Source organism: Odocoileus virginianus, chromosome 17 (genome assembly GCF_023699985.2).
Source record: "Odocoileus virginianus isolate 20LAN1187 ecotype Illinois chromosome 17, Ovbor_1.2, whole genome shotgun sequence".
Classification (NCBI taxonomy): Eukaryota; Metazoa; Chordata; class Mammalia; order Artiodactyla; family Cervidae; genus Odocoileus; species Odocoileus virginianus.
Window position 1 is genome coordinate 52,031,022 of NC_069690.1, and position 21,068 is coordinate 52,052,089.

Genomic DNA, 21,068 nt, shown 5'->3' on the forward strand with positions numbered 1-21,068 from the left:
ATCAGAGGGACCCTGGAAAGGCAGGCACTGGAAGAGGTAGGCATCACTGGCCCACCTCCCCACCCTCCAGGCCTTCCTGGTCCCCATGAAGAAGCCCAGCCCCAGAAGAGGACCCCCGAGGCCGCACCAAGTCAGGCAGGACGGGAGCAGCGGGGACCCTATCTGATGACGTGGCTCAGTTCCACAAACCAGGATCTGTCAGGCCCTGAGCACAAACAGGACTCCCCTTAGGTCCAAGACAGAGAACAGGACCCTGTTTGAACAGCACTGAGCAAATACGCTCCTTGGTGCATCCCCCAGAATGACGAGGGCATCAGCACTGAGGACAGGAGAGCGGGAGGCAGACCCAGCAGGTGGAGAAAGCTACGGGGAACGTCGCCATCTGACAACGGCTGGGCTCCTGGGGGACAGGCTCCCCTTCCTCCCCTCCCCCGCACTCACCTCTGTAGCTCCTTCAGAGACACCGTGATCCGGAGGCCATGGCCCAGGACATAGAGAGCAGCCAGGATGTCTGCCCACTGCACCATCTCCCCCAGAGGCCCGCCCTTCAGCACCCGCGGGCTGAACACGTCCCCCGACTCCTCCGTCAGGAAGCCGATGTGGACGAGGATCTGGTGGGGTCGGGGGTGGGGGGACACAGAGGGTCAGCTTGGAGGAGAGCAGCCCTCGGCCCGGCCACCCCCAGGGAGAGCCGGCCAGCGAAAGACACGGTCTCCCTCCTGGCTGTGCTTTCTGGCACCAGAGCACAGCAGAAGGACCGAGAGGCACGGTGACCTCGCTGGAGACACAGGTGAGCAGGACGGTCACATCCTGCCCTCAGGGTGCTTATGTTCCAGAGGCAGACAACAGTAAACACAGACAAGAGATAATTCATGAAATGACAAGGACTCTGAAAGAAATAAACAGGGCGAATGAGAGTCAGGTAAGTATTTATCGCATGGATGGATGGATGGACAGACAGATGGAGGAACCGACGAGCTGAGGAACTCCCCCAAACTGGCTACATTATTCCCAACATTCCAGGCAAATGACACGACTTTTCTGCCTGACAAGAACAAGACGTCCACAGGATGCGGGACTCCCAAGGGCGAGGGGGTGTCACTCTGCCCCAAACTTGGAAAGGGTCAGGACCAACACACGCATCCATCCTGACTCTGCCGCCGCACCACCCCTGCTCAAATTCAAATAAACACAATGAAAGTCTTTCACGGGTAGACCCAGGGTGCCCTTGGCAGCCTGAGGCCCCTGGCTCACTAAGTTCAGCTCCTTGAATGCACTGGGAGGATGCGGTACCTGCTTCTGGTCCCTCCGGACGCCCCCTAGTTTCTGCGCCAGGCGCTGGGCGGCCAGTGCCCACTGGGCCGTGAACCGCTTGGTGCGTTTCTTCATGAAGATTAGCGATTCCTTCCCACTGCCCATCAGCTCCAGGAGGTGGGACAGATTGCTCCGGAAAACTGCCTGGAGGGGGTGGGGTCCAGACTTCAGTTCTCTAACTTCCAGCCAGCAGCTACACCACCACCATCACCCGCCACCCAGGGCATCTTCCCTGTGAGGCTGGGTCTGTTCTAGCTCCTTCCACGTTTCTAAGAGTCATGAGCCCCGCTCTCATCCCCGCAACATCCACTCCCCAGCCATGTCAGTCTGTCCCAGCCCAGCTCCAGTCAGCCACCAGTCCTGTGCCCTTCAGGACGGGGTCAGCTGTGGCCTGTTCCCAGGATCCCAGCTCGGACAAGGAGGCAGTGAGGTCGTGGTCAGAGCCGGGTCTCCAAGGTCAGAGAAGCCAGGCTGCCTTTCAGCGGAGCCAGAGTATCTGTATGCCTTAAGGAAGTTAACTCAGCTCCCCAGACCTCAGATCTGTCATCTGTTAAATATGACTGTGTAAGGACTGCTGTGAGATTTAAGTACAAATAAAGTGTCTGGCACACAGGGAGCCTTCAATGAGTGACAGCTATTATTACTATTATTCCAGTCCATTAAGGGAGGCGCCTCCAGGGCCCCAGCCTGCCCCTCAAGTAGTTTCAGCTTTGCAGCGTCCCGCAGGAGTTGGGGCGAGCACCCGCAGGCCGGCGGGTCGGGACCAGCCCACCCACCAGGCAGAGCCAGCTGGCCTTATCCTACCCGGGGGCAAAGTGTTCCCTGCTGTCCCCCAAGCACGACCCGGCCACCAGCCCCTTGCCGACCCACCCATCTCCCTCGCCTACCTGGACTTTGGGGAGGGGCTTGGGAGCCCTCTGGGTGGCCGTCTGGTTCCTCCAGGGCAGCGGGGGGCAGAACCACTCGACCTCACTGAGGTAGATGAGGAAGGAACACTCGGTGCCGTCCACCCCGAAGAAGGCGTAGCAAGGGTCAGAGGTCCAGCGGGCACGCATCCACTGCGGAGAGGGCCAGCCTGGGCCAGGGAGCCAGCACCAGTCCCTCCTGTACCCTCGGGGCCCCCTTGCGGGATGTCCTTGGGGACCCCAAGGTCCCCCAGGAGAGGGTCCCTGGGGCCCATCCTAAAGATGCAGCAAGGCCAGAAGCAGAGAAGAGAGACTGGACCAGGGTCCTAATACCCAGCCCTATGTCTTGGCTGCTGAGAAACTCAGGGAAGGCCAGACTGGCCCACCATCCCCCAGGCCCAGAAAGAGAAGGACCCTGCGGGAATGAGGCCAGATCAGGACACATGCGGTCCAACAGTGGAGGTGCAGCAGCTGCAGGCCTGGCGGGTTCCTCATCATTTGTTCTCCGTCCATAACCAAGAGCCGGGTTCGGCTGACGCCAAGGTCAGGGCACAGCCTCTGAGCAGACGCCAGGGCGGGACTCATCCACAGTGGCCCCCACATGGTCCCCAAGATAGGGTCTGCAGTGCCACTGCCCCCCAACTCAGGGATTTCAGCACCAGTGAGGGGCTGGCTTTTATGCCTGTGAACTGGCTCCCCAGATAGACAGACTCCAAGCAGTCGGGGGTGAGGGGGCACCCTGGGTAGGGGGGAGGGATTCTCTCAGTCCAGCTGGGCTAGAAGGGATGGAGAGAGAGAATGAGGTCCACTCCTTGTGTGAAATTGTTGGGATTCAGGCTGCTGGGGGTGGCACATGTATATTTAATAGCTTGTCTGCTGTAAGACAGTACTGAAAACCCCACAACATGACCCATTCTGGGAAATTTGGGTTGGGGACCAGGCAGGTGGCCCAAGCAGAGAAGCAGCTCTTCTGAGGTTGGCCTCTGCTAGCTAGTGCCAGTATGAGGGTCTGGAGGCCAGGCAGAGAGCCCCTTGGTGGTGGATGTTGCTGCTAGCAGAACCCCAGAGCTAATCTGGGGCACAGCTCCTGCTGAGGGGCCTGCTTCTCCTGGTCACCCCCACCCCCAACCCTCAGCCCCAAGCCTCACCTCCACCTTCCCTGAGCAGTCAGGGAACTTGGGGTCACTGGGCGCCTCACACTGGTCCCGCCGGCCTTCAGACACTGCAGGGAGAGAAGGCCAGCTTGCTGAGGACCTGGGTCTGGGAAGGAGCCCGGCAGAGAAAGCACAAGGCAGGTGGGATGGGGGAGCACGGGAGCACGCACTGCCCTTGACCTGAGTTTTTTTCCCTGAAGGGCCACCTGCCAGGGCTGGCCTGGGCCTGAGTTGCCCCTCTGCCACCATGCCCACCCTCCTTAGGCGATTCAGCCCAATGAGGAGCTGGCCTGAATGGTTAAAGACCAGTTCTCTGGATGGGCAGACCTCAGGCACACATCTGAATGTACTCCTGACTTCTTGAGGGGGCTTCCCAGCCTGATGCTCCCCACATCAGAGGAACGGAGGGGTCATCCCTGGGATGGTGGGCTCACCCCACTGACAGCCCGAGGCAGGACCCCCCAGGAACCAGAGGAGCTGCTGCAGGGAGAAATCAGGCCCCACCCCGGATGTCCCACCGCCCTGTACTCTGTCCTCCTGGGGGTCGCGAGGCGCCCCCGGCCCCCACCCTTGCTATGCAGGAGCAGGCTGTGGCGCAGGATCTGGTCCACCTTCACAGCGATGTCCGAGACGTTCTGGGCGATGGCCTGGATCCGCTCCATGAGGCCAGTCCCGGCAGAGAGCCTGAGAGGGAGAAGCCAGGGTGAGCCTGCGGTGATGGCCTTCCCGGGGGCAGGGGGAGGAGGGCTCAGCCTGCCTGCAAAGGACTGCAGGGCCCCCAGCACCCAAAGGCCAGCCTGCGCGGAACAGCAATGCCGCGACAGACAGTCAGGCCAGGAAATGGAGCCTCTGCTGTCTCAGCCCGGGCTGATGGAGCTCACTAACTAACCATCAGCATGCCCACCTGGCACGCCTCTGGGAAAACCCACAGCAGAAGGTGCCAGGCCAAGGGCAGTGCTCGGGCTGACATGGGCAGAGGAATTCCCTCCAAGAGCCTGGATGGGATGTGTCTGGGGACTCCCAGGTGATGGAGACCCTTTTCCTGGGCTCAGCTGGCTGCCCTGAGTCTCTTTCTTTATTTTTCTCCCGGGGAGGGCTGTATCTTGCCAAAATAAATTCCACACAAAGTAGCCTGGGGACTTGCCAACTATTAAAAAACCTCTAGTAAAATTATTGCTGGATTCCCAAGAATGAATTCTCCCAGGACCCTAAACGAGTTCACTGCCACAAACGTCACAGCCCTCCAACTCACCATCAACACTGGCGCTGCCTTAATTTCTAGAATATTCCCTGGTGTTGATCACCACTCCCCTGTCAGAGGAGTTTATTAGACATCAGATGCAGTATTTATCTCACGGCAAAAACTTCTATCAAGACAGATTCCACTCGGCTGGCACACGGGGCTCGCAGCCAGGAGGGCTCTGGGGAGCCCCTCTCCAGAAGGCCACTTCCTTTTTCCTGAAGACAGTAATTCTGTTCCCTTTGATTTTCACCACCTCCTCTGGCTTTGCAGGCCAACTGTAAGCTTCATTTATCCCTGTACAAGGACTGGGTCTTCCTTGCCGCACATAATGAGAACTACACGAAGGAGGATTTTTCCAACCTGGGCTCCTCTGGGATCTTCAAACCCCACCTCCCACCAGGAAAGGCCCAGTGCTGCCCCTTCTCGGCCACCCGCCCCCCACCATTTTCCTTTTTTAAAACTTTGGCTGTGCTGGGTCCTCACTGCAAAGCGCAGACTCAGTAGTCGCGATGCCCAGGCTTCTTCAGTTGTGGTGTGTGGGCGGAGTTGCCCCTTGCCAGGTGGAATCTTGGTTCCCCAGCCAGGGGTCAAACCCACGTCCCCTGCATTCGAAAGCGGACTCTTTTTCTCTTGGTGTGTTGGGTCTTCACTGCTACACGGGCTTTTCCTCTAGTTGCAGCAGGTGGGGCTCCTCTCTAGGTCGTGTGCTTGGACTTCTCACTGCGGCGGCTTCTCTTCTCGCGGAGCGTGCGGGCTTCAGCAGCTGCGGTTCCCGGGCTCCAGAGCACAAACTCAGTAGCAGTGGCACTCGGTCTTAGCCGCTCTGCGCCACGTGGGTTCTTCCCAGACCAGGGATTAAACCTGTGTCTCCTGTATTGGCAGGTGGATTCTTCACCACTGAGTCACCAGCGAAGCCCTGGAAGGCGGATTCTTAACCGCCGGACCGCCAGGGAAGTCCTCCCTGCTCCACTTTTTGTAAGGAGAGGAAGGGTGTGGGGACCAAAGGCAGAGGTGGCAGGAAGCGGGGAGATGCGCCCGGCACACACACGTACACTTGTGTGCACACACGTACACAGGCAGGCCAGTCCACGCTCTCCAAGCTCTCCTGGAAAATGGCATTGCCTTTCATTCACTTCCTGTGGCTGCTCTAATGAATGACCACAGACTGGGGGCTCAGAGCAGTCCGGATGTCTTCTCCCACACCCCGGGCACCAGAAGTCTGCAGGCAAGGTGTCGGCAGGCTTGCTTCTTCCTGGAGGCTCTGGGGGAACGTCTGTCCTAGCTTCTGGGGGGCCAGCGGTCCTCGGTCTCTGTCCTTCCTCGGCCTCCTTACACATGTGTCCAAATTTCCTCTTCTTCAGGAAGACCAGCACTGTGTTAGGGCCCACTCTGACCCAGCGTCACCTTCCTTAATTTGACTGCATCGACCGAAGCCCTATTTCTGAACAAGATCATATCCATAGGCCCAGCCTTCATCCTGCTGCCTCTTTCATGGGAGATGAAGAGAAACGGGGGGTAGGTGGGAGTCTTTGACTCCTCACGCTTCTGGGTCCACATTATTCGGAGACTTATTAGAGGGCTTTCCAGGTGGCACTAGTGGTCATGAATCCGCCTGCCAATGCAGGAGACATCAGAGACATGGGTTCAATCCCTGGGTCGGGAAGATCCTCTGGAGGGGGGCATGGCAACCCAGTCCAGTATTCTTTGCCTGGAGAATCCCATGGACAGAGGAGCCTGGCAAGCTACAGTTGATGGGGTCACAAAGAATCAAACACAACTGAAGTGACTTAGCATGCAGGCATCGGACTGAGAAAGGACCTCAGAGTCAGAGGTTCTGGATTCAAATCCTGGTTCCAGTGGAGAGCTGTGTGACTCTGGACAAGTAACCTAACCTCTCTGAGCCCCAGGGTTAGCTCATATAAAGTCTAAATAGTTTTAGCTCCCTCACGAAGTGATGAACTGCAAGGATTAGATATGAAGTTGACTGTCAAGGGCTCAGTATACAGTAAGTGCTCAATAAATGCTTGAGACACTCTCACTCCCTACCTCCAGGAGTCACCCCATCCTTGGGAGGAAGTCTCATAAGTCTAACTACAGAGCAAAGCACTTCACTTTTGGGGAGATTCAGCAATTTTCATACGATAAGCATTTTTTCTTTTTTTTTTTTTGCATAAAACATATCACCAGCCTGGGCTTTAAAACAGCACAGATGGCATCTGTCTGATTTAACAAGTTCAACTTGTTCAAAACGGAATTACTTGGCGTCACTATTATTATACTGGACTTAGCATTTGCACAGCACTTTCTATTTTCAAATAATATAGGATTAGGCTTCTTTCCCTGGGAAGTTTTTTTCAAATGACAACAAAAGTTGATGTTGTGAGACTTCAAACCACAGCACATCTGTGACCTGGGAAATGCTTCTGTGGAAAAGAAAAGGGTGGGTGGATTGGGGACAAGGTGTGCAGCTGCCCACCGCTGACGGTGCTGTCACCGTGAGATTGGGGTGGTGGCAGGGCTGGCTTCTCCATCAGGCCAGGGTGGTGCCCTGTCAGGGCCCACAGTGCTTTCAGGGGGTCCACAAAAATGTTTCCATTCCTCTAAACATCAGGAAAAAATTGTAGGTCAGGAAAAGATTTTAATATGTAATGTTATTATAAGCATCGTTATGCCAATGCAGTCATAAAATATAATTTTGCTACTGGTTAAATATGCTCGGGTATAAGTGGCTTCCTGGAGCCAGCCGCCCTCCAAGGTGACCCTGGTACAGCCAACCTCTGGGCACTGGCCCAGGGTCCCCTAAAGAAGCAACCAACACCACAGGCCACCCACTGACCTCAGGACCCTCTGCCCCTTCACCACACAGAGCCAGGGGCCAGAGGCGCAGGGAACGGAGCAGGAAACTCTGGCTCCAGCCGGTAACCAGTGGCCACTTCCCCCCAGGACACCGGCTCCAGGCATCACCTCCCATCAGGCCAGGTCCCCAGAAGGCCCTTGAGGCCATTACTGATTCCAGTTCTCAGTCCCCTGGCCCCAGCATGAGTGCTCCAGGAAGCCGCAGGAAGGAGGTTTAATTTTGAGTTCCACCCATGATTTATGAGGGTTGCATTCAATTAATGAGATATTGATTTTTGCGCAGCTGGCCAGCGTGCTTGCTGGGAGTAGTTATTTTATTATAAAACTGATTGCTTTCCTTTTAAAACACAGAGACTCGTGTTCACAGGTGCCTGAAGACACATGTACCAAGACACAAATGCTACAGCCAGAAACACGAGCGCCACGCACAGGAGATGGGTCCTCTCCAGGTGTCTGTCTCTCACACACCACACAGAACACAGGAAACACCCGTCCCTGGTGTCCAGTCTTCCCTGCATCTTTTTTACTGCTCTCCTCCTCTGCTCCCCCTCTTCACTCCCGTCCGAGGTCTGATGCCATCAGAATGCTGCCAGCGTGTGATCAAGGACCTGCCTGCCCCTCCCCAGGTGAGAGCAGAGAAGACGCCTTCTCTCCTGCCCTGAGAAATATATATACACATACATGCACATGTATGTATCAGAAAGACAGGATCGATAGATGATAGATAGACAGATAGTCTTCCCACTGCTGATAGTAACAGGGCTGGAGTTGGACTGTAGTTTCATCACTTGGGGAAGGGACTGGTACCCCATGGGTGGGGCACAGCCAGACTATGGGAAACAGAGCCCCCATCCCCACCCCAGGGCCCAGTGCTCCCCTGGAGGATTTTCTTTTCTAACATCTCATATGTCTTATTTAGGGCTTCCCAAGGTGGCACTAGTGGTAAAGAACCCGCCTGCCAATGCAGGAGATGTGACAGACACGGTCCGAGCCCTGGATCGGGAAGACCCCTTACAGGAGGGCATGGCAACCCACTTCAGAATTCTTGCCTGGAGAATCCCATGGACAGAGGAGCCTGGTGAATTACAGTCCACAGGGTCGCAAAAGAGTCAGACACGACTGAAGAGACTTAGTATGCACTCATGTTTATTTAAGACACTGATATCCTGCTATATATGCCTTGTTTCTTGCCACTTTTACTTAGATGAATAAATACATTGCCAGCCATTAAATATTTTTAATGTATTTTTAGTGGTTACATTTTATTCCATCATGTGTATCCATACCATATTGACCTTTCCCCACTCATTTCTTTTTTAATATTTACTTTTATTTCTTTTATTTATTTGACTGGGCCTGGTCTTAATTGCAGCAGGCAGGATCTTTAGCTGCAGCCTGTAGGTTCTAGTTTTCCCGACAAGGGGTCAAACCCCAGGCTCCCTGCATTGAGAGCTCTTAGAATCTTAACCACTGAACCACCAGGGAAGTCCCAATAGTAGGACTCTGAAGTATCTTAAAAGTACATGCATCTATTTGGTTGCATCCTCAGTGATAAAAATCTTATAATTAAAACACATTTCCCAGTTTGATAAGTTAAACAGTTCCTTAAGCGTGGGATTGTTATTAATAATGAAGGAGAATTCTTTGTTCTATGTTCTTTTGCCTCAAATTCCGCTTTGTTTGGTATAAATATTGCCATCTCCACTTTCTCTCCATTTGTGTGTCCTGGATACATTTCCTTTTATTTTTAATTTCTGAGTCACTGGTTTTGAGGCCTGTCTTAAAAACGGCATACAGTGGGATGCTGAGAACCTTTGTCCCTGTTAGGGACGTTTAACCCTTCGCATTTATGTCACATTTGACAGGTGTCTGCCCTGGAGTGACTTTCTCAACCAGTCACCAACATCTCCCCACACCCCCGTATCAGTCCGGCTTCTCCCCAGCCCAGGGTCCAGACACACTCCCGGATCTGCCACATTAGGAAGGGGCAAATCCAGAGGCTGGACCCAGCACAGGGCCTGTGAGAAGTGGGGCATGTCTTTTAAAGTTGAGCCCCAAGTCATCTTAACCAGTAGCGTGTCCCCTCTCCTACACCCCACCCCCACACACAGAAGCTACACTCCTGGCACCTAGCCCCACCAACACAGAGACGGCCGAGAGTGTCTAGAAGCTTTTTATGATTATTATTAATTTACTTGTCTATTTGGCTGCGCCGGGTCTTAGTGGTGGCATACAAGGTCTTTGATCTTGATCTTCACTGAGGCATGTGGGATCTTTAGTAGTGCCACGTGGGATCTAGTTCCCTGACCAGGGATGGAACCTGGGCCCCCTGCATTGGGAACCCAGAGGCTTAGCCCCTGGATGACCAGGGAAGCCCTCAGAAGAATTTTTGAGTTTTTAAATAAAGCTTTAAAAAATCGGGGGTTGGGGGGAAATAAAACCTCAACTCCTTACTCATAGATGATAATTCTGATGGATCTTCCTTCCTGCCATCCCTTCTCCACACGGAGGGGTTGCTGGCTCCCTCTTCCTAGGGAGTTCTGACACTCTTTGAGAACAAGAACTCTGACTTCCGTCTTCTGGGTTTCCTCCATCCATTCCTGACACCCCAGCCCAGAGCCTGCACCCAGTAGGCACTCGACAAATACAGATTGGCTCAAACGCAGACAGCTTCAAATCTCAGCTGTCTGCCACTGCAGAGAGGCCTTATGGAAAATTCAGAGATCACTATTCGGTTTTAGGATACATAATACGATGCCATTTGCAATAAATCGGCAAATAAACCTGAATTGTTTTTTCCTAGGCTGAATAAAGCGAATTTGCTTTCCCTAAGGATATACCAGGGAAGGCACAGCCGAGAAGCTTCCAAAGGGCAGAAGGTGGGGCAGTGGAGGTTGTTCTTTTTAAAGCCACAGATAATTGCAAAGTGAGAAATCCAAGTGCAGATAACTGAGAGTTTGCTGGAAACACAGCGGCGGCAGGGTTCTCATCTGCCAGCGCCGTGCTGGACAGCTGGGAGTGGGGTCAGGGTAGGGAGGGGACTGCAGTGTTCGTGCCCATGGGAAGGGTGAGCAGGCAGCCTCCGCGTGCCCGGGACACACCCACCGCTCCGCTCCCTGAAGCCAGAAGCAACAGTGTCCCTGAAATTTATGGCTCTGCCTGTGGGGTTTGATGGGCTCTGCTGGTCATGATGGATTGTTGCTATTTCCTGGGATGAAGCTGGAGCGGGTGGAGATGAAGGGCAGAGCGGGGGAGGGAGGGCGGGCTGGGATGGGAAGAGACCGGAGAGACACTGAATGTGCTGGCGGGAGCACTCCCGGCCCCAGGAGGCAGGCCCAGCAGCCCAGGAGCACTTGACTCTCTGCCCTCACCCTGGTGAACAGACCAGTGTGGACAGAGGCTGGATCTGCAGCCCGGACAGCGGGGAGCACAGCTGGGGCAGCTGGGAAAGTGGAAAGGATGGGGGGGGGGCAAGGGGCTAAATCAGAGGGGACACAGCAGCATCAGAGAGAAGCACCCTGTGCACACAGAGAAGAAGCAGCCTCAGACCCCCAGGGGAGTCCAAGGGTGCCCAGCACCTTTGCCTCCATCTCCCTTCTCTGCACCCTGGAGGAGGGCATGCCAACCCACTCCAGTGTCCTTGCCTGGAGAATCCCATGGACAGAGGAGCCTGGCGGGCTATGGTCCATGGGGTTACAAGGGTCGGAAACAACTTAGCGATTAAACCATCGCCACCTGTCTCTGCCCCAGCCCTTCTCTTCCCCTCTCACATCCCCCTCATGCAGAGATGTCCCTCAGCTCTAAGAACAGGGTCCCCAGCCACCTGCCATCACTGACAAAGCTCTAGGCTGCCTGCCTGCTGCCCTCTCTCAGTCCCCACCACACTCTGCCAGGTGGACCTTCACGCTGGTTTCTTTCCTTCAAGATACCAAGCTTGGGATTTCCCTGATGGTCCAGTGACTAAGACTCTGCGCTCCCAATGCAGAGGCCTGGTTGGAACTGGATCCCACATGCTGCAACTAAAGGTCCCGAATGCTGCAACTAAGACCTGGAGCAGCCAAATAAATAAATATTTTTTAAAAAGACACCAAGCCTGTTCCTTCCCCAGGGCCTTTGCACTTGCTGTTCTCTCTACCTCAAATTCTCTACCCCCCAGCTCCTCATGTGGCTGGCTCCTCCTACTCATTCAGAATTGAGCTCACAAATCACCCATTCCCATGAGCTTGACAGACCACCCTGTTTGAATAGCCTCTTTCCCAGTCATCTGCTCTCTCAATGCTTAGAGCTTGGCTCAAGATCTCTACATTATCTCATCTCTTTCTTTTTCTCAGTTACTGTCTGTCTTCCCCACAGGAATGGGGACAAGGCTCATCGTTGTGTCCCCAGCCCCAGGAGCAGTGCCTGGCGCTTCGTTGGTGCCAAGACGTATTGCAGGAGCAGAGAGATCTCTAGTTTCTTCTGTCAGATGCTCAGGCTCTGGAGAGCCACAGCATGTAACCAGGGACCCCGACTTCCCAAGGGGGAAGAGATCCCACCAGGAGCCCGGCACTCTGGCGAGCTCCTCACACCCACCACTGCGTTTAATCCCAGGCTCCGGAACTGTAATTTTATTTATTTTATAATTAATTTTTATTGGTGTATAGTTGCTTTACAGGGTTGTGTCAGCTTCTGCTGTACAACAAAGTCAGCCAGTTATACCTTCTCTTTTTTGGATTTCTTCCCCATGTAGATCATTTATTACATTGACTAGAGCTCCCAGGGCTTTACAGTAGGTTCTCATTAGTTATCTATTTTATACACAGTATCAATAGTGTACATATGTCAATCCCAGTTTCCCACTTCATCCCCCTCCTTGGGGTCCCTAGGAGGGACTGGACATTCTCTATGTCCAGTAATGTAATTTTAGTGCCTACATTTCCCAAAACAAAAAAACCACAGCAAAGGTCTAAAGAAGGATTTGTGTCTCCGGAGCTGCAAATTATTACTAATCGATACGAAAAATCTTGCAAAGGGATTAAAAACAAACCCCCAAGAAACTTCATATTTAATGAATGGCCACCAAGAACTCAGTATTTAGAAAGGTGGGCTTCTGGTGGGGCCAGCTGACCTGGGCCCTGAGCCAGGCCCAGCTCCTCAGCAGCTGTGCCACTTTGAGCAAGTTCCTAAACACCTCTGTGCCTCCGTTTCCTCCCCGTAAGGCACTGTGGGGTTGACGAGCTCTCGGCGGTAACACGATACGGTGAGCTGTGAGTAAATGTCACCCATTAAGAGGACTGTGCTGTGCTGAGTCGCTCCATCATGTCCAGCTCTTCTCGACCCCGTGGACTGTAGCCCGCCAGGCTCCTCTGTCCGTGGGAATTCTCCAGGCAAGAATACTGGAGTGGGTTGCCATGCCCTCCTCCAGGGGATCTTCCCAACCCAGGGATCAAACCCAGGTTTCCCGCATTGCAGGCAGATTCTTCACCATCTGAGCCATCAGGGAAACCCTCATGAGGACAGGGATGATGATATTGGCCCACCCGACTGGGCACCCAGAACATTCAGTCACAGAGGTCTGCTGAAGTAGGGGCCCAGGGCCAGCTGTCCAGCCCAGGCAGCCTGTGGGGCCGAGGATCTCCCCACAGCCGAAGGAGCAGGCTGTGCTTCAGGCTCCCCCGGGCCGGGACCCCTCAAGGACCAGCACTCACAACCATCCCTTCCTTTGATCTTACCCAACACCAAACTTCAGAAATGGCTTTGGCTTTTACATGCCACACATTGGCTGAGGTATAGCTTTTCCCACAAATTGTCCAAAAGTGTGGATTTCAAACACATTTTTCGGCAGCAGAACACTTTTAGCAAATCACATTGGCTGAGGTATAGCTTCTCCCAAATTGTGTAAAAGTGTGGGTTTCAAACTAATTTTTCAGCAGTTAGAACACATCAGGGCTTCCCTGGTGGCTTAGATGGTGAAGAATCTGCCTGCAATGCGGGAGACCTGGGTTCAGTCCCTGGGTTGGGATGGGCATGGCAACTCACTGCAGTATTCCTGCCTGGAGAATCCCAAGGACAGAGGAGCCTGATGGGCTACAGTCCGTGGGGTCACACAGTTGTACACGACTGAGCGACTAACACTTTCAAAACACATTGAGCAGCTCCAGCTCATCAAGAACCCAGTATCTACTAGTAAAAGGTCAAGTGCAGCTTGTCCCCTGGGATGGGTGGGGTCCCAGCCTCGTCTCCTCCACATCCGAGTCTGGGGGCCAGGACTCCCAGCTGGGCCAGCCCTGGCTTCCTGCCCCCTCACTCTCAGGGGCTCAGGAGGACCTCACACCTCAAACCACCACCTGGGTTCCCAGGGACAGGCAGAAGCACGTGGGGCTGCCGCACAAACCCTAAGGGAACTCTGCATATTGTGGCCTCAGCAGGGGAATATTTAGAATGCATAAACCAGGCAATTATTCTTGCTACGATGGCCTAGGTCCATGGGAGGAAGACAGATGATGATCACTGAGGTCATTGCATCCCATGCACAGTCACACATACTGGTCACCACAGCAGAGCTCAAAACTGTCACAGATAACGTACAACGGGAAGCCAATTAGGGAAGATTTGCAAACACCACACAGCTTGCATTTACTGTGTGTGTGTGTGTGTGTGTGTGTGTGTGTGTAAAATGCATTCTGCGGTGGTATCCCCGGCCCCATCCCCGGTATAGCGGGTACCACTCCTCCCCCACTCCAGGAGCCCCTCCCACTCCTGGGCCCCCCTCACCTGTCCGCGGCAACATGCCCGTCGCCGGCAGCCCGGTGCAGCTCGCTGACGTTCTCCAGTCTGGCCAGCGTGTCCATGCGCTTCACCATCAGCTCCAGCAGGTCGCTCATCTTGCGGAGGACACCACGGGACTCCGGCCCGCCCATCACTGTGGGCAGAGGGTGGGCACCGTCAGGCATGGCCCAGGCAGCCCCAAGGCCACCTGAGACCACATGGTGTCCGGTCAGGGGTGGCTCAGACCCCAGCCCCACTCGCTTCTTCTCAGAAAGAGGGGGGATGTATGGCAAAAACCATCACAATATTGTGAAGTAATTATCCTCCAATTAAAATAAATAAATAATTTTTTTTAAAAAAAAGAAAGAAAGAGAGGGAGCCAGGAGAGTGAGCCTGCACCACCCCTTACTCCTGCAGGACAGGAATCCGGAGAGTCCTGGGCCCACCCTGCTCCCTACCAGCTGTGTGACATTGGGATAATCTTTTAACCTCTCTGAGCCTTGGTTTTCATCTGCAAAATCGAGCTTTAGACATACTCTCAGGCCTGTGAGATGACAGGGAAGGCTCAAAAACCCTCAACAACAAGTTCCAGACAGAACTCGTGGATCAGGATTTCTAAAAGTACAGTCAACCATCCACCCACAGCTGAACCTCCTGGCCAGGTGAAGTCTAGATTCCTGGGCCTTCGTGTAGATCTGCTGATTCAGATCTCTAGGACCTGGGGCCCCGGACTCTGCATTCTGCTTGCTCCTCACGTGACTCAGATGCACAGGAGAGGCTGTGAGCCTGTATTCAAAGGGGTGGGGGCCTTGGCCACCTCCCTTTCCCATCCACTCCCCCAGACCCCACTCTAGAAAACCAGCATGAATTTGTCTTCTCAAGCCAGACCTTGGGTTCCCAGAGATCAACTCCAGGAGAGGCCAGAAGACCTTGTGAAGAATAAAATTAGATGAAAATGAGGTGCTTCAACCAAGACCTCGTTAACCAGCCTGAGACTTTCCACAATTTCCCATCTAATCACTCCTCATCATTAGCACCACGCATGTCAGCGTGGGACAGCAGCCCCCACCTTCCTTTTTAATTAAATTTTGTGAAGGTTTTAAATGGTTCCTCCAAACCATCCATCAGAGCTCGGTTCCAGGCATGGCAGCTCCCACCAAGGCTGCCTGCAAACCTTAGGGGCCAGACTCTGAATCTCTGTTAACAACTGACCTGGGTCCCTAGAGATCCAGATGTTCCCAGGGATTCCCTAGGCTGCTGGTGGGGGGGTGGGTTGTCAGGCGGCACCTTGGATGGGGATCCCCAGAATCAGACCCCCCAGATAAAGGTTTGAGGGCAGGCTGTTATGGGGAAGTGAGCCAGGGAAGCGGAGACAGACCAGAGAGGCATGTTACCACCCTGGGGAAACCAGCTGGTGCAGAAGCAGCCTCACAGCTCTCTCCCTGCGGGGGCGAGGGGGCTGAGCATGTATACACCACCTCCCGCCAGTCACTGCTTGAGGGCTGCTCCCAGGGACAGCCATGATCTGGTACTTAACAGGGGGCAGCGGCAGCAGCTCCAGCATGTGACGGGACTCTCTGAGGACTGAGCACCATTAGCATCCGCTTCTCAAGAAAGCCAGGGTCGGGGCCCGGTGGACTCAGAGGGCCTGGGGTGGACCTGGGCTCTCACCTGCCTCTGACAGCAACCCCTCGAGGGGCCATGCGGCCAAGGGTGTCATCGTAATGTTCTCAGCCTCGGTGTCCCCAGTTCAAGGCAATAAACATTAGGTCCCATCTGCAACCCAAGTTCAAGGTGCCAGGATGCAGGCAAGAGGGATCACAGCCAGCCACAGGGAACCAGAGGCAGAGACAAGAAGTCGAGTGGGGAGGGGGTCAGGAAGGGGTCAGTCTCCTCTGCTCCATGCTTGGGACTGAGCCAAAGGGGGACCTAGAGAGGCTGGCTGACACCCAGGCTACTTGTGACATTTCCACTGTGCCTGTCCCTGTATCCCCTGGTGCCAGGCCCATTCCAGTGGCTGCGGCCGCTTTCTCATACCAAGTCACCTTCCGGCTGGGTGCCCCTGCTTGCTGAGCTGGCCTGAGCCTAGAAGGGAGGCCTTGGGGGGCTGGGGGCTGCAGGTTACTCAAAGAGCCTCAGTCTCTGGCTCCAAAGAAAAGAGCGACCATGAATGATGGGGGAAGGATGGGGAAAGGATGGGGGGAGCAGAGGGGAGACACGAGGACGGGCTGGGTGCTGGAAAAACTGGGCATCAGAAAGAAGGAAGCAACCAGTCTCCACCCCTCCTCACCTGAGTAGCTGAAAGAGCTAATGGTCTCCCCACCTTCCCCTCTCAGAAAACTGGGTGGATTTTTCCACTGGGATCGGGAAATTTCACTGTAGGGTTTGATGAAGCAAAGTGAGGTCTCTCCCACCACTCAGCCCCTCCCCACTCACTCATGGCCTCAATCAGTTAGTCCCTCAGCAAGCGAGATATAAATAGCTCCTTCTCTCTTTCAGCTCCACAGAGTTGGGGACAGTTGACTCTTTGAAAGTACTCTCATCCAGAGACCTCCCACCCAAGCCTGTCATCCAAATGCAATACCTCACTTTCAACCAGTGCTTGGAGCACAGAGTAAAACCAGAGGGGAGTTCCCATCATTTCAGCTAGAAAAATAGGAGCCCATCAGATGACTGATCCTGGAGCTGCCTTACACAGGCCCATGGGAGCCCCCCAAGTTCAGGGTTACCCGATGGACATCCTGGAATCATGCAGTTTCTGGCCTCCCTGGGCTGCCCTGATCGCTCACAGCGGGAGCTGGGGTGGCCCCTTCCCCAAAGGAGTTGGATGGAAACTGGAAAGTGAGACCACAGCTGGGAACACTCTCAAGCCAGAGTCTGTTATCCGAGGCCGTGCACTCGGGCCCGACTGGACCACAGAGCTTGGGCAGCATCTGGAACCTGCAGACACAGCACTCCAGCAACACTGAGCCACGTCACAGCTCCTGGGGCCGTGCGGTGTTCCCTGCAACGGCTCGGGCCTGCCAGCTGCCCTGTCACACTGCTGCCCTCTCTCCAGGCTCATCCTAAGTGTCCTTTTCCCCTCGGAGTTCACTGCTGCACCCCTCCCAAAATCTCACTGACAATGCCTACCCTACCCCCACCCCATTACAAAAGCTGTGAAACAGCTGATGGAACCAATAACTGCAAGGGTCGAGAGAGCCAGACAGAGCCGGACCAAGGCTGGGGGCAGCACCAGGTCCCAGGAGAGGCTTTGACCCCAGATCTGCTCTGCCCCCCAGATGGTGGGGGGAAGGGACAGGTCACTTTCCTTCTCTGGGCCTCAGTGTCCCCTCCAATAAAATGTGAGGGTCTGACTTACTGAGACTCAAGGGTCTACAGGCTGAGACTCCTATTCCATCTCTTCCCCTAGCAGTCTCCAGAGAAATGGAGGTAATGGGAAAGAAAACATGTGTTCTTATAAAAGCCTGCAGAATCTCCTTAGGGAGAGAGCTCTGCTTTGTTTTGCTAAACCCCTGGGTGGGCCAGAGCATCCTCTTGATGCCCAGAGCAATGAGACAGAGAGAAAGCGAAATGACTCTGCATATTCAACTAGGAAGAGTGGAGCTTCCCAGCTCAGTCTGGGAGACTAGCAGGGAGGACAAGGCCTGGGGACGTGGGCAGGGGGCAGGACAACAGCTCAGAGGGGCTGGACAGGAGGGGGATGCTCCACCGCCAAAGGGATGACCCATGGGGAAGGGTTTCGGGGGGCTCTGAAAGGCAGGTGTCCAAGAGAGAATTGTCATCTGCTCACTGTGCTGAGCGGTGGTCTGAGCCCCCACCCCCAAATCCCCCCAATCCGTGTGTGAGGGTTTAGGGTCCTTCCCAATAGGTCAATGTGGGAGACACAGAGGAGGCAGGAGGGGGACACCCAAGAGGATAATTCAGTAGAAGCAGATCAGAGCACAAGGTGTCCAGGGAGAGAGACATAAGCCCCCTAGAGTCCTTGGAGATATGTGAGTGTTCTGGATTGCCCTTCATCTGAAGGACAAAGATATCCTTCTTTAAAATTGTCAACAGAGGGAACTCTTGGTAATCCAGTGGTTAGGATCTGTGCTTCCACTGCAGCAGACTCGAATTTGATCCCTGGTCAGGCAACTAAGATCCAGCATGCCTTACAGCGTGGCCAAAAAAAAAACAAAAAATGTCAACAGAGTGACTCCAGAAGACCAGAAGGCTTATAAACTGGCTCTAAGGAGACGGAGTCCCCTCTCGGATGAGTCTGAAGGCCATCTCCATCAGATTGGGTGAAGACCACAAGATACCCTCCCAGCACCTGGGGCTCGAGCATCTACTCTGAGCATCTACAGATGGTGCAGGACTCCAGAAGCTCCCCACCCATCGCTTCCCGAGGAGCTCCAGGGCACTAGGCACATCTTCTGCCCTGCATGAGGCAGGGAGCAGGTCCCAGGAGGGAAACAGGCCAAGCAAACAGTCAGTCGGGCCGGCAGGCCCTGCCACGTGACATGCTCCCTGGATACCGCCAGCCGGGACCACAGGCAGAGCAGGCTCCCAATGCGCCTTGCCCCAAGTCACCTCCCTGCTCTCAGCATCCGCTAAATTGAAATGTATCTAATGTGAGGTCCCTGGCGACACATCTCAGAAGTCACACATGTTCCCTCCATATTTCCATATCAATAAGGAAAGCAGCGATGCTGAGAGATACAAAGGGGCCTCACATTTACCGACAAGGGTGCTTCCTCACCCACCGAGGCCCCATCCTGTCCACCCTTGTCCCCTTTCTCCTCCCCACCCCAACCCTTTCCCACTGGTTCCTGAAAACTGAAGGAGTCTCCACCTCGCCAGATGGAAGAGACCTCCCAGGCACTCGACACGGAGGCCTTGACTTGGTGTTTGCGCAGCTGGAGAAGAGTGCACATTTGTCTCTCTGCACACGGCCACCGAGGAAACCAGCTGAGGCCACGGGAGCTCTGGGCAGCGTGGGGGACAAGGGCAGGCCCTGGCACACCCACCCATCACCAGCCTCTGAGAAGAGAAGCCCCCTTAGCACCGAGATCCTGGGCCAGAGACAGGCTACAGAGCAAGGCACTGTGTCTCCGATACTCCCGGTTCAAATCCTAGCGGGGGCCAGTCCACCGGGAGATCTCAGGGCAGACACAAGCAGCTGAATCAAGCACGTCCAGCCTGCAGCCCTGTCCCCAGAGACGGCCTCTGACCTCTAGTTCCAGACGAGATGGTCAGCCAGGAACAGCCACATGGGCTCCGGGGGAATCTGCGAAGACCTCGGGAGAGAGGCCTCAGACACAAGTTCAAGTCCCCTGTCATGAGAAAGGAAGCAAGTTCCTCTTAAGACAAAAGGAGGCAACAGAGAGGAACTGGGGTGTGAAGTGAGTCCTGGAGAAGTGAAGAGTCGTGTCCGACTCTTTGCGACCCTATGGACTGTATATTCTCCAGGCCAGAATACTGGAGTGGGTAGCCTGTCCCTTCTCCAGGGGATCTTCCCGACCCAAGGATCAAACCCAGGTCTCCTGCATTGCAGGCAGATTCTTTACCAGCTGAGCCACCAGGAAAGCCCTGAGGACTGGAGAGGGAGCATTTTAAAAAAAAAAAAAATCCTCCCCCCAAGCGGGGCCCAACCACAGCTAGAGGGAATTAGGTTAGGACTCCTCCCGGGTCCAAGTCTCCTCCGCTCAGCCTCCTGCTTCCCTGCGTGTGCGGATGAGTGTGCAGAATAGAGAATGAGATGTCTGTCACACTTCTCTCCCCCAACTAGAGAACTTCATCACAAAATAGAAACTGGCCCCCAGGGGAACCCAGAGTCTCCCCAGGGAGAGGCGGTGGAAGGCTCCCCTTTCTTTAGGGAAAACCCTGTGCCCTGCCCCTCCCCCAGTCATGTCCTTGTGGGGACGCTCTCCCCTCACAGGCTTCATGGGTGAGGAAAAGACAGATCACTTCCCTATTTGTGCTCAGACGGTGTTATTGGCCAGAGGAGGGCTTTTCTTCCTAAGTTATTTTTTCTATTTATTTTCTAACCCCAAATGGGTTTCCTTCTTCTAGTTCTGCCTTGGGCCTGCACAGATCCCTGGAATAAACACTATCTAACACCCAGCCCCCACTGTGACCTTGCTCCCCAGACCCCTTCCAACCGTCCCCCCACTTCCAACCCATCCTTCCCCGGGCAGCTCCTGGATAGACAGGCTGGCACCTCCTAGGTTGTCTGTGGGGCTGCCCTAAGCCCAGGGTCTCCTTTGAGGCGGCATCTCTTACTGGATCAGGATTCTAAACCCCCAACGCAAACTTGGGGCTCTTCCAAGTCCTTGCTATGGTCTCCCCAAGCAAATCAGCTCAAACCAAGGGCATGAGGGACACTGAGGGGACAATGAGGACCTGGGATGTGAACTGTCGGGGTCACCTCCCCGGGGTCAGGGTCACCTCCCCGGGGTTCCCAGAGGCCCCCATCCTGGTCCTGCTCCCCACCCCCCCAACATTTACTTCCATATTCCAGGCAGGAAATCCCCAGCCCAGGGGGCCTGAGAGGTGTGAAAAGACTTGGATACACTTTGGGTCTGAGAACTGGAGTCACAACACAGAGGAAACCTGCAGCTCCATCCCCAGGTGGACCCGACAGAAATGCCCACGTGTGTCCACCACGGACACATGCTGGAATGTCCGCAGCAGCACAATTCAGGAACAACCCAAGCTGCAAACAGCCCAGGGTCCGCCCTGGGGCAGAGTGGAGAAATACATTGTGTCGCAGTCACACAATGGATGCTGCACGGCTGTGAAAACCAACCTCGGCAACCACATGCCAGGAGAGGGGTGAATCTTACAAAGGCAATATGGAGAGAA

General features: G+C 54.6%; 1 protein-coding gene across 1 annotated transcript in view; it reads right to left on the reverse strand.

The window, feature by feature from the left end:
• The window catches only part of MGAT5B (alpha-1,6-mannosylglycoprotein 6-beta-N-acetylglucosaminyltransferase B), a 67,709-nt gene that overhangs the window by 39,355 nt on the left and 7,286 nt on the right, over positions 1-21,068 (reverse strand). The window contains exons 3-8 of the mRNA XM_070479909.1: positions 14,226-14,373; positions 3,942-4,057; positions 3,368-3,441; positions 2,202-2,372; positions 1,294-1,458; positions 442-611 (exon numbers count right to left, since the gene is read on the reverse strand). Of these exons, the coding sequence (XP_070336010.1) occupies positions 442-611; positions 1,294-1,458; positions 2,202-2,372; positions 3,368-3,441; positions 3,942-4,057; positions 14,226-14,373 (844 nt within the window). The remainder of the gene's footprint in view (positions 1-441; positions 612-1,293; positions 1,459-2,201; positions 2,373-3,367; positions 3,442-3,941; positions 4,058-14,225; positions 14,374-21,068) is intronic.